This window comes from Channa argus, chromosome 22 (genome assembly GCF_033026475.1).
Source record: "Channa argus isolate prfri chromosome 22, Channa argus male v1.0, whole genome shotgun sequence".
Taxonomy (NCBI): domain Eukaryota; kingdom Metazoa; phylum Chordata; class Actinopteri; order Anabantiformes; family Channidae; genus Channa; species Channa argus.
The window spans coordinates 2,850,992-2,862,544 of record NC_090218.1 but is presented as its reverse complement, the minus strand read 5'-3'; the positions used below and the strand labels follow the sequence as shown (position 1 = coordinate 2,862,544).

The 11,553-nt window shown below is 37.2% G+C and overlaps 1 protein-coding gene across 5 annotated transcripts; it reads right to left on the bottom strand.

Moving 5' to 3' along the window:
- Positions 1-211: 211 nt before the first annotated feature.
- Positions 212-11,236, bottom strand: lrwd1 (leucine-rich repeats and WD repeat domain containing 1). 5 transcript variants are annotated; one of them, XM_067491582.1, is made up of 16 exons: positions 11,139-11,236; positions 9,493-9,579; positions 8,829-9,063; positions 7,854-7,973; positions 7,536-7,682; positions 7,360-7,452; positions 6,718-7,110; positions 5,923-6,040; positions 5,676-5,782; positions 5,202-5,412; positions 4,187-4,259; positions 3,919-4,062; positions 3,310-3,413; positions 2,779-2,940; positions 1,808-1,917; positions 212-1,034 (listed from the first exon to the last, which is right to left on the bottom strand). In XM_067491582.1, exons 2-16 carry the CDS (start codon positions 9,570-9,572, stop codon positions 882-884), a joined length of 2,250 nt encoding a protein of 749 aa, XP_067347683.1. In that variant the 5' UTR covers positions 9,573-9,579; positions 11,139-11,236; the 3' UTR covers positions 212-881. The 5 variants fall into 5 exon arrangements, with proteins under 5 accessions (XP_067347683.1, XP_067347681.1, XP_067347684.1 ...); XM_067491580.1 differs by having other exon boundaries at positions 3,310-3,416; positions 5,923-6,037; XM_067491583.1 differs by having other exon boundaries at positions 5,923-6,037.
- Positions 11,237-11,553: the final 317 nt, after the last annotated feature.

The following is an 11,553-nucleotide window of genomic DNA, read 5'->3' as shown; positions in this document are numbered from 1 at the left end:
TATTTTCCTCAGCAGACAGTTGCCAAGCTACACCTTCACTTCCAGTGAAGTCAAGACTGCTGTGTCTGCATTACTTAATGTTATGACAACATTACAAAATAACCCTAAACAGCAGTTCACAAATAGTTTTGAAAATATACATAAAAAGAATGTAGTTATCAATGTGGGACGCAAATTGCTGAGAGCTGAGACAATGAATGAAAATTAAAAGGTGACTTCAGAGTTTAATTAAACTGCAGTCTTTATCTGTGGTTGTGTCACAGTTCTATAAATGTGTCACTCAGCCATATACTTGTGTGAATGTGTTTTTTAAACTGTGGTGACAAATGTTATATGTAACTAAGTTAAATTACTTTTTAAGATTTTGAATTAAAAAATAATCATCTGTTCCTGGATTTTCTGGCACGATTACAGTCATCAGTCTGCTGCACAGAAGATAATTCAAAACAGACACAGAACCAAAATCATATTCAAATCATTAGGAATGAAATGAAAATGCATGAGGACAATTACAGCTACATTTGCTGCTAATGTTTTATTATTAAATAGTATCTACATTTAAGTAGAGCTGTGGTTTGTGTGACTAGTCTAAACCCTTTTAAGATCCATGTAGAGTAATTTGAGTTAAGATAATGTGTTAAATGATTTATCTATAAAAGGATCTTTTATCTGAGGATTGTGGCAATCTAGCTCTGTTAGCTAAGACAGACTGGAATACAACATAATTTATGGATGTTTACTCAGACATATGAGTTGGATCGGATGTTTCATCACATTTTTAATGTGATGTCTTGCCTCAAATACCTAAATTTGGTACAGTTGTACAAAAACCCTAGTGATCTGAAATCTGCTCTGAAGTTTACAGTCACATGCTGGGTTGCTCAGGAGGACTGCTCTCTCTTCCACACTATCACTATATTTTTGTCACTGAGGGCCACCAGGTAGTTGAGCTCAGGATCCATCGTTACACTGTTGATAGAGGGACCCTCTACTTGAATGAGGCCCCTGCTTACTGGGGTCGGCCACTCCAACACCTGACAAAACAACAACAAAACAAAAAACAGTTAGACTCTGATCAGTAAACCAAAGCAAGTGACATCTCAAGGATGTTCACTGGGTGATTTGTCATCTAGATACTGATCCTGGCAAATGATGTGTTTAAGAATTGAAAAGGGTAAAAGAGCTGCCAAAATAATGAAATGTCAGAATTATAAAATATTTCTAGCAAATAGAAATTTCCAGTGGACTTGTATTAATCTTTAGCGAGTATGTGATCTTTGTACATAAAATGTGATTTAATTTTTAGGATGAAAGAATTAGTGAAAATAGTTTTCATTTAAATGATAGTGCTTTTACTAGCCAAGAAAATTAAACCTAAAGGCTTATTTTAACCCCAACTCAACAAATTTACATTGGTTTTTAAGTTAAAACCGATGTAAAATAAATAATCAGTAACCTTTTCTGACTGCACAGTTTACACACAAAGATAAGTCGAGTAGCTGAAGAAAATCTGTGTGTGAATAACAGCAAATATTAAGAATTTAGAATTATAGAATTTGGGTAGTAATTCTGTTTACTCTTCTGAAGAATTTCAGCTGATCTGGAAGTTTGTGGTCTTCATGTCAGACTACTTTTTAGTGGTGTCATTGCGCCTCTAGATATCAGCACAAACCTTTGTGAGTACATTTTTATCATGACAGAACAAACAAACATATGGCAGGAAATAAGTCCTTGACATAATGTTCCGCTGCATTATGTTATGAAAGCAGAGTGATACAGTGGAAGGAAGATTAGAAAAGCTGGATACCTCAGTGGGCAACATGGGTTTCCCAGACTGGAAACTGTTTTTCTGGAGGTTGCTGACATGGTATGTCCATAGCTTGCCTTTGTCATCACCACACACAATGTAGGCTTGGGCTAAAGACAGGGGAATACACACAAACATATAGTAATAATATGACTTTATCAAGACATAGATTTGAGTATACAGTAAGACGGTTTTATAATGGCAGAGCTATAAACCCCTTGATCTAGGTGACATCAAATTAAAACATAAAACTACATAAAAGGTTGATTTAGTGACATCTTCAGGACATTTCTGTGGCAATTTACTCAAACATTCCACACTTAATACCTACAATTTTCCATGTCAAACTTTTGTGTCTCACCTGAAGTTAAAGTTTAGTCATTACAGTTACAGTTTATTCATACCCCATAATTATTTAAAGACAAATGTAAATGAAAAAATTCTAGCTGTGAAATATCTTTTATTTCCATTCGTCATCTCTGGCACACATTACTGGCCAGCGTTAAACAAAAATATTTATCAAACTTCCTCTATAAGAGCTGCAGGTTATCTCTGAGCAGCTAAAATACCATGGCATCCGCTTTGTAAGAATGCAATGCATCTACTAAACTGCAATATCTACTGAACAGTGTTTGATATTTTTATGCTTGGTGTTTATGATTAATTACGTCTGCTTATCATATTTGTGCTTTTTATGTTTATATGGTGCTTTATTATTGTTATTTTTCCTGCTTTGTGGTATGTGCTTTGCTGACATGTTGGTGATCAAAACAATTTGATTTTGTTTGGTACTTTATAGGGTTATATTTTAATATTCATTTGGTAATAATTATGAGAAAGGTTACTCTGTACTAAGTGTTTGCATCTTTGTAAATGAGAAGCAACAGACAGACTGCACTGAGTTATTGATCTTTTTGTTTTATCTGAGACAGGGGCAAAAGCAGCTCTGCATTTAAAAGACATGGACCTACCAGGACAGGTGTTGAGAGCGAGGTAGGGAATCTCCGTGTTGGCCCATTGCAGTTCAGCCAGAATCACAGCACACACCATCCTGTTCTTTTTGTCAGGCCGCTGTGCCTTGGTCCTTCCCCAGCTCCACAAGTAAATGGAACCATGCATGTAGTTCTTGGAGGCTTGATGATTATTATTGACCACAATTGCCAAAGGGGAGAGGGAGAGAAAGGAGGGCGATTGAAGTAAAGTTAAAAAACATGAATTTAAAAAAAAAGAGAGAGCTAGTGGCAGGACTGCAAATTTAGAACATTTAACCCCAGTGAGTTTATGTAGTGCCAATTTTATACTAAAGAAAAAACTGCAAAATAGTTCTAATTCTGATTAGATCTGATTAGATGTTTAGAGCAACTACAAAAAACTTTAGTTGTCTTACGTTCAGCCAAATTACAAATTATATCTGTGCCTGCAGACACCAACCTTGCTCATATAAAACTAGTAAAGATACAGTGAATAGAACAACTATGGTATACAGCAAAAGCTTCACTTACCCACAATGTCATCAGTAAGAAAACTCAAGCCATCAATGGTGTGGTAGTTATGGTCTTGGTCTTCCTTTGTGTATATAGGGAAAGTTATCTCCATGTCCTTCAGCCTACTGAGGTAAAAAATAAATAAAAAAACAATACATTGGTCAACAAGTGTGATACACTGACACATATACACGTTACATGTTTTCAGATTAAAACTGTAGTCAACAGACCAAAAGCCAGAGGCAATTACACCTATATTGTACTTTAGTAGTGGCCACTGCTCATGGATCCACAACCACCACATAATGTCTATACTGCTCTCAGAACTCTCTCATACTATTATTTCCAATGTAAATGTGTATGATACTATATGATACATTTACTGCAGGGCTCTTAGAAGAAAAGCAAGCTGTGCAGACTTAACTTTAATCTAAAAGCATGCAGTTCAGAATAGAGGTAGAGAGCCTGCTGTTGTAACTTTACATAAAAGTAACTGAGACATATGTACAATGGCACTCACGTTTACATTACAAAATGCATACCTGAAGGTTAAGTTCAAAGCAAACAGATCACCATAGTTCCAAGAACACAAATATGTGCAAACATACATGTTGTTGATGCCTTTACCTCTTTGTTGTGTTTTTTGCATCAAGTTGTGTCTTGAAGCAGTACAGGCCATCCTCACAGGCAGTCAGTAGGTGTGAGCCAGGGGAACCAGGGGGGAGACATATGTGCAGAGGGGTGGAACTGATCTCCAACACTAGCAGCTGACTGGATACACAATTTAGTTACATGTAAAGAAACAGAAAAATTCATAACTTACTGATGAAACCATTGTTTTAAACCCAATTTCCTGAAAAGATAACAAATGAATGACCCAAGTAGAAATACTCACACAACTTTATAGTTGTACTGGCTGTCCACTCCACCAATGTCCCACATTACTATCTTGTTATCATATGATCCCGCTGCAAAAGAAAGGGTAAACACCAAATAAATAATTGAGTACTACACTGCTATTAAAGCAACGATTTATTTATGAAGAGGCTGCTAAAAACTTCTCTTTATTATTTATAAAAAACTATGGAATAGACTAAACAAAGAGTGTAAACAGTGCACTTCTCTGGTAGGGTTCAAATGAGCCTTAAAGTGTATAAATTATTAATGACTATGGCGTAGATTGTGTATAAAAAGAAAACGTTGGGTTGAAATTATTTTGTAGTAGCGTAAGGTATATTTAGCATGTAAAATACTATATATCTTTTTTCTTTTATTATAGGCCGATTCTCTATTGGCAAATTGAGTGAACAGAATAGGCAAAAATAAGCTTTTGCTTCGACCTATTCCTTTTTTGGCTCTTTATTTATTCACAAATTTATCAAATTGTGATTTTGTTTAAACTAATGGCAGTTGTGTGATTTGACCAAAATAAAAGTCATTCATTCATTCAAAAAGAAGTTCTCGTGGTGTCAGGTTAGCAACATCCTTATATAAAAACATGCTACGCTACACCAGCCATGGATACTTATTTAGATTTCTAAAAGGCGTTGTGTGATGAACTCAGACTTTGGTTGATTCTTTTAAACATTTAAAAACATTAATGATTATTAATGAACATCAATGATCTCTGCTTGTTTCTACCCTCAGCCTTTTGGTATGCACATGTACTGCTAGAGAAAGCTGCTTTGAAACCTAGTTACATGTGTAAAGTGTACTCCGGGAGAAATCTGCCCGGGGAAAAGACTGTGTACTGGTGATTGTATGTAGATGTATGGGTCCCCTTGCCAAACTTTCATTAAACTGAAGAAGCTACTTGGTGAAATGTGACAGAATTCAAATTCCAGATGGGCTGCAATTGAGTTAAAAAAACATTTTTTCTGCCTCGCATTGATGAAATAAGCTTGACTCACTGAAAAGGAAGTTTCCCTGGTGGTGGTTGAAGCGAATGACGGACAGTGACTTGCGGCTGGCTCTAAATTCCCCATAGGCCACATTGTTTCTGGGATGGATCAATTTGACTAGTCCTCTCTTCCCACCAGCTCCCAGAATGCTGCAATGGTGTGGCGAGGCTCCACCTCCCCTAGACATTAAAACTGTGGACCAAGCCAGGGAGAAGAACTCCTGTTGTGAGGAAAAAAAGATGATTAATGCAAGACAAAACAGCTATAGCTTATGAATACTACAATTTATCCACACACAATTGTTTTTTTATATTTGACCAGAGACTATGTCCTTTCTTCCTTTTTAGAATTTAAGATGCTCAGATTTTGAGAACAAATGGATCGGAAGAATTGAAAATGCTAATACGTTAAAACCCATTTATCTAAAATAATGTTAGTCTCTAAAACAAAGTTACTGTTGACCTAAGTATAAAAAGAGCACACCTCTCCAGGAACTTTGTACTTCTTCATCACCATCCCAGTTTCACAGTCAATTACGCAGACAGACTCTCCACCACAGGTTGCAACTAAACGGCTTCCTCCACCACTACCTGTTAATACAGAAATAGAAGATGTGTTTTTGCTATTTTCATTTTCTTCTTAAATTTAGCTTTGCATTTTTATTATTCGTGTTTTGAGTGCCCAGAAAGAAACAAGAGTCAACTCTTCTTCCAAATGTGTTCAACAGTACCGGTGTAATTTGGCAGGGGCTGGAAAGCGCAGGCCCAGAGCTGGGTAGAGAAGTCCTCTGAGCTGTCCTGTTTACTGTGGCACTGGAGGACATGAAGAGGCTTCAGACAAACCGGCTGCTGGGGAGACAACATCTGAGCATTCACTATTTCTATACAGACATGCAGTTTACAACAGAGGTTAACAACAGACAGCGACTGATGTGACGTTACTTACAGTCAGTACAAAAGTTCACAGCCACACTTTATGTGTAACCAATTAGCAGTAGCACTTTTAAACTACAAACTAATTACAGCATATTAACATGCTCATAATGGTAATGTTTAACAAGCTAAATGTGAGCAGGATGATGTGAATTTCCAGGTTTTATGGCAATTTTGAGAAGTTTCAATCAAAATCCCAAATTTCAACTTTATTATACCACGGCGGGTTATTCCTAACTCTATTACATTTCAGAGTAATTGTTAAGATATTATACTGTGGCCCAAAATAATCCCATAAACATTTTAGATGCATTTATTTATGGACTATATAGAAAAAAACAACAATAAAAACATAAGTCATCATCATTATGACTAAAACATAGCATAAAATAGAAATGAGACAAAAAATGCATTAGAGATTGTCACCCAGAATAAACAGTGAAACAATGCCTAATCATCTGAGAATCCTTCACAGCCTTTAGCAAACTACTACTTAAAGTTGTTGCCGTTCCAAATAAACCAAACAGGAAAACCCCCCCAAAAAAGTGTCCTCCTATGGTGCCATTAATAACTCAGCACTGAACTGTAATTACCTGTGTCTTACTGCAGCTTGCAATTGTGGGCAGCACATCAGCATCTTGTTGCAGATCTATGGCTTTAGAACCTGGTTTGCTAATGTCATCCTTCTGTTTAACCTGAGCTCTGTCCTCTTTGGTTTGCTGCACTCTAGAAGTTCTCCTGGATGTCTCTACCCTTATCTGTCTTCTGGCCGGGGTAGAGGCAGCCTGACCTGTGTGGCGGGGGCTCATTCTGATTGTTTTCATCTGCATTGGTGTCTGAGGTTTGAGGCATACGAAAGACTCGTGACGACTATCTGTGACTGGGGAAGCTGGGGGTTTCACACGCAACCTTTTAAGAGGAGTAAGACTTATGCTGGTGTTTATTTCTGATGTAGTTTGTTTCCTCTTTGTCGGAGTTGAGAGTTCCTGGAAAGAGAAAACACGCACTGTGAACTTACACCAGATTTAGGTCTAATAATTTATTAATTAAATATAATATTATGCATTACTGTGGACAAGAATATTCCCCATATCAACAAACTATTACCAGCAGTCCTGGAGCACTGCCCAGTGACCAAAACATTTTAACTAAAGCTGAACCTGAAGCCACTGTCAAGACCCTCAAGCTCCAGTTTGTCGGAGTATGTTAAATCACTTCATCCCATGAAAGCTTACACAGTTCTTTTTTGTGTCAGTACACTTGTTGCTCTCTGGTTCTTTCTTTGGTTCTGTTAAAGTGTGCAAATACTCCTTAGCTAAAATCTCCACCTAAAACCAAAGGAAAAAAAGAGGCAGTTACTAGAAATATCAAAAAAGGTCTCCCTTAACATCCCGTAACATTCTGTACTTACCTTCCATTTCGTAAAGTCACTGACTGAATTTGGTCCAAATTTAACTTGGTGCCGAGCAGTGTTAACAAAGTTTGTCTCCAAGGTGGACATTATTTCTGCTGTGATGACATCTGGGAGACAAAAATTATTCTCCCAAACTGCAGTTATCTAAAATAACCAAAGACATTTGACATATTGACAACAGCAAAAGCCTGCACAGTGAAATGCTGCTATATAGAAACAGAATTCTTACTGTAGCACATGTACAGTAAGTAATACTGGAATCCCGACAAAACATTCCCAACGTTATAGGATATGGCAAGATAGGCAGTTGAATACCCTTGTCCTCAGGTTTTCAGTGTAGACAAAGCGCAGGTGATTGGCGGTCGTGCTGACGTCTTTACCGTTGTAAATCCTCAGGTTGGGTAACAACACCATCAGCTTATAATTATCACTCACCTGAAGTAGAAAGGATACATCCAGTTTAGCATCCAGAATAATAATTTACCAAATATTGTGATAAGATATACCAGAATACATTTTCTCCATTTCTAAACACAGTACAGCAATGTTTCTATTAGGCAATTTAGCCATTCCACAGAAACATTCATTGTACAGAAGTGTAATGCAAACTAGCTGACTCATTGCCTGTGATTGTTATAGTTATGTTTTATATATATATATATATATATATATATATATATATATATATATATATATATATAGTCAGTTTTTATAATTAATAGTTATGAGTTGCAAGATCATGTGTAGAGACTAAAACACAAGATGAATTACAGCTATTCCTTATTCATTCTGTTGTTCTATAATTCTATCTAGAACACTGTTATCTACACTTACTTATCATGTATAGAAGATCAGGGAATAAAGGGTTTTCAAATTATAATGTTCAGGGAACATTCTGGGTCCATCTCAGATGAGGACAGAGAATCATTCACACTTACATGCAAATGTGTGAGTCTAGTTAACATAATCTGCTTGACTTTGAATTGGGGGTGGTAACATCCCACAGAGAGTGGAAAGCATGCAAATTCTACACATAAACCCCCAACAAAGCTGGAAGAACCAAACTGAGGAACTCCTTGCTGTGATGCAACATTGCTATCCAGGGACCCACTGCCCGTTTAAATGCTCTATTGTAAATCACCAACAAGAATTGTTTGGCCCCTTAGGAAATAATGGGGATGTAAGGATAAGTGTGAACACAGTGAAATATAATTTGCTCATGGCTTTTACATTTACATTTCAGCTTCAGAGAACAGCTATTATAAACACAGCAAATGACCACATCCTCACAGTGATATAAAGGTTGTCCTCCATCTTAACCTCTTCAAGACCACTTAGGGACTCTAAAGAGGTAACATCTTCCATTTGGTTATCGCTGAGGTCCAGGAAGCGAAGTGCAGGCAGCTTCAGGTTTTTGGGGAATTCCTGCAGCCTGTTTCCAGACAAGTCCCACCGCTCCAGGGACTGGAGACGAGAAAGCAGCTTGACTGGCAAATCCTGAAGCTTCAGCCCCAGCTTAGACAGACTGAATAGCAGAGACGAGTCAGTGTCAGTGACCCGTGCAACATCCTAGAGTATAATTTTTTTCTTACAGTATTTTTAAAAAATTTTTTAAATTGGAGTTGACACATGTTTCTCGATCTTATGAAGAAGCAACTGCATTTTCAAAGGCTTAAATTAAAGCTCGTCAGACAAATTCGGGTATCTAAATAAAAATCATATAAATGTCCAATTTTACATTTAATATAATCAACAAAGCACGTATTGGCACATCATATAAGCACATCACTAAAAATTTTCTAACAGTGATGCTTAAAGTTTGATCTGCCACATCTTGCTGCCCAAAGATGTCACCAACATGCAAATAATATACGGTACAATTTGTACAACAACAATTGAAAATTTGGTTAAAAAAAACAATAAGCAAACACTCTCATATGAAAAACATACTTACTTTAGTGATTTGATTTGCTCAAGTTTGTTGGTTTTTGGAAAACCTTTCTCCAGTATAAGTTTTTCCGTGATTTTCTCCATTGTTTACCTGTAAAGAGTGTAAATAATTAGAGGTTGTAAAGGAGTGATGTATTCTTGCTTTAGAGACTTCCCTTCACTGATAAAATATTAAAGCCAGATACACCTTTTATTCACACCCAAAAGTGATGTTGGGTGTGGCCAGACTTTCGTTCTGTCCCAACCACACCCTGAATACACATCTGCATTGTTGCAACAAGGTGAGAAATCCACTGACGACCACAACTATTACTTTGTAGATGAGTTAAAATGGTTCATCAACACGAGGTTAACATCTTCCAAATGTCCTCAACTGAATCTTTTTTTGTACTTGGATGTTTCATTCATCAATTATCTAAACCAGTTATTAAGGGTTATGGGGATATGGAGTTAATCACAGCTGTCAGTGTAAAAAAAAAAAGGGGGGTACATCCTTGATTACTCATCAATCAGTCACAGATTTTACAGAGACACACAGCTAATTATACTAAATGTATATTATTAACTAAACAATAGTGGATAATGGTGTAGTATTGTCAATACAATGGTCTCTTTCTCCTCAGTGGGTTTGGTCACGGTTTCATTTTCAGACCTACCAAATGGAGAGGTTTTTATACTCCTTAGCTCGTTTGCGTTTTTTTTTTTTTTTTTTTTTTTACACATTCAAATTCAATCACAACAGATGGTGTCATGTCCTTATGACGTGGCTGGAGGCATCTTTTGTAAAAACTATTGCTGGGGGCAGTTTTAAAGACACAGTGACAATGAAACTGCTCAAGACTAGTAATGTGGGCAGAAGTGTTGTTTTACTTGGGATCTTCTGTAAAGCATTTTCCTTGTTTAATCTTTAACTTAACAAAGAAGATTTGTTATCTGTCTGCGTTCTATATTGCTAAAATAAGGCTTCCTGGCAGTAAAAAAAAGTTTACGATATGGAGCAATAAGTAGCTAAATTGGTAAGGCAAGTCGTCCACGGACTGCACGGTCAGTGGTTCAATCCCCGGTACCGGCTATATGTCGAAGTGTCTCTGGGCAAGACAATGAACCCCTAACAGCTCATTCCCATCCCCAGCTGTGCAGTGCCGGTCCAAGCCCGGTAGAATTTGGGAAGGGTTGCCTCAGGATGGACATCCGGCGTAAAAACTGTGCCAAATCAACATGCGGAGAATGATCTGCGGTGGCGACCCTGAACTCACGGGAAAGGCCGAAAGGACAAAAATTAAAATTTAAAAAAATGAGGAGCAAGAAGTCATTCCATGCCATGGTCAGACAAGACTTTTTGAAGTTTCTGAAGTTTGACACTTCAGACAAAATCAATGTTTCTTTTTACAGCTCCAACAACAGCTTTTTAAATGTGCATTGTGAACTTCAAGCGTTTGTATTTGAGTTAACTAAGCAGTGTTACTAATCAACAGAGTTTGCTAACGTTAGCCACGCTAAAAGCACCGACTGCATTTAAGTCTCCAGACATGTGCGTTCACATTGTGGATAATAAACCCATTGTTTTTGAGTTTCCTTGCATGTCAGAACTGCCTAACTTTCATGATCAATAATCAAATTTAGTCGGTACTCGTAGAGAAAGTTACTTACCAACAATCTAGAAACATCAGTAAACTCAATATTTTTGCAAAAGCTCCGTTTTCCCGCGGAAACACTACGGCGTATTTCCGGTGGGCGGGGCTTATAATTAGCAATAGTGTTTCCTTGACTTTGGGCTGTAATGCAAAATACTACGGCCACCATTGAGGGCCCTGATTAGCTGGACCACCGTCTGGGAAAAGCATTCAACTGCCCTGGAAGTCCCCAGAGTCCCTGATCATTGTTTTTGTGTTTCAATTATTAACTGCACAATAAACGTCAAGCAAATTAGGTTATTATTGCATTAAAAAAGTAGCCTGCTTAATGCTACAACGAAAAATCTGTCCTGACTTATTTTGTCTAATGAGGAAAATGCACACCTGTTGTGTTTAATATCATAGAAAACAGCATAAACTAACAAAGATTC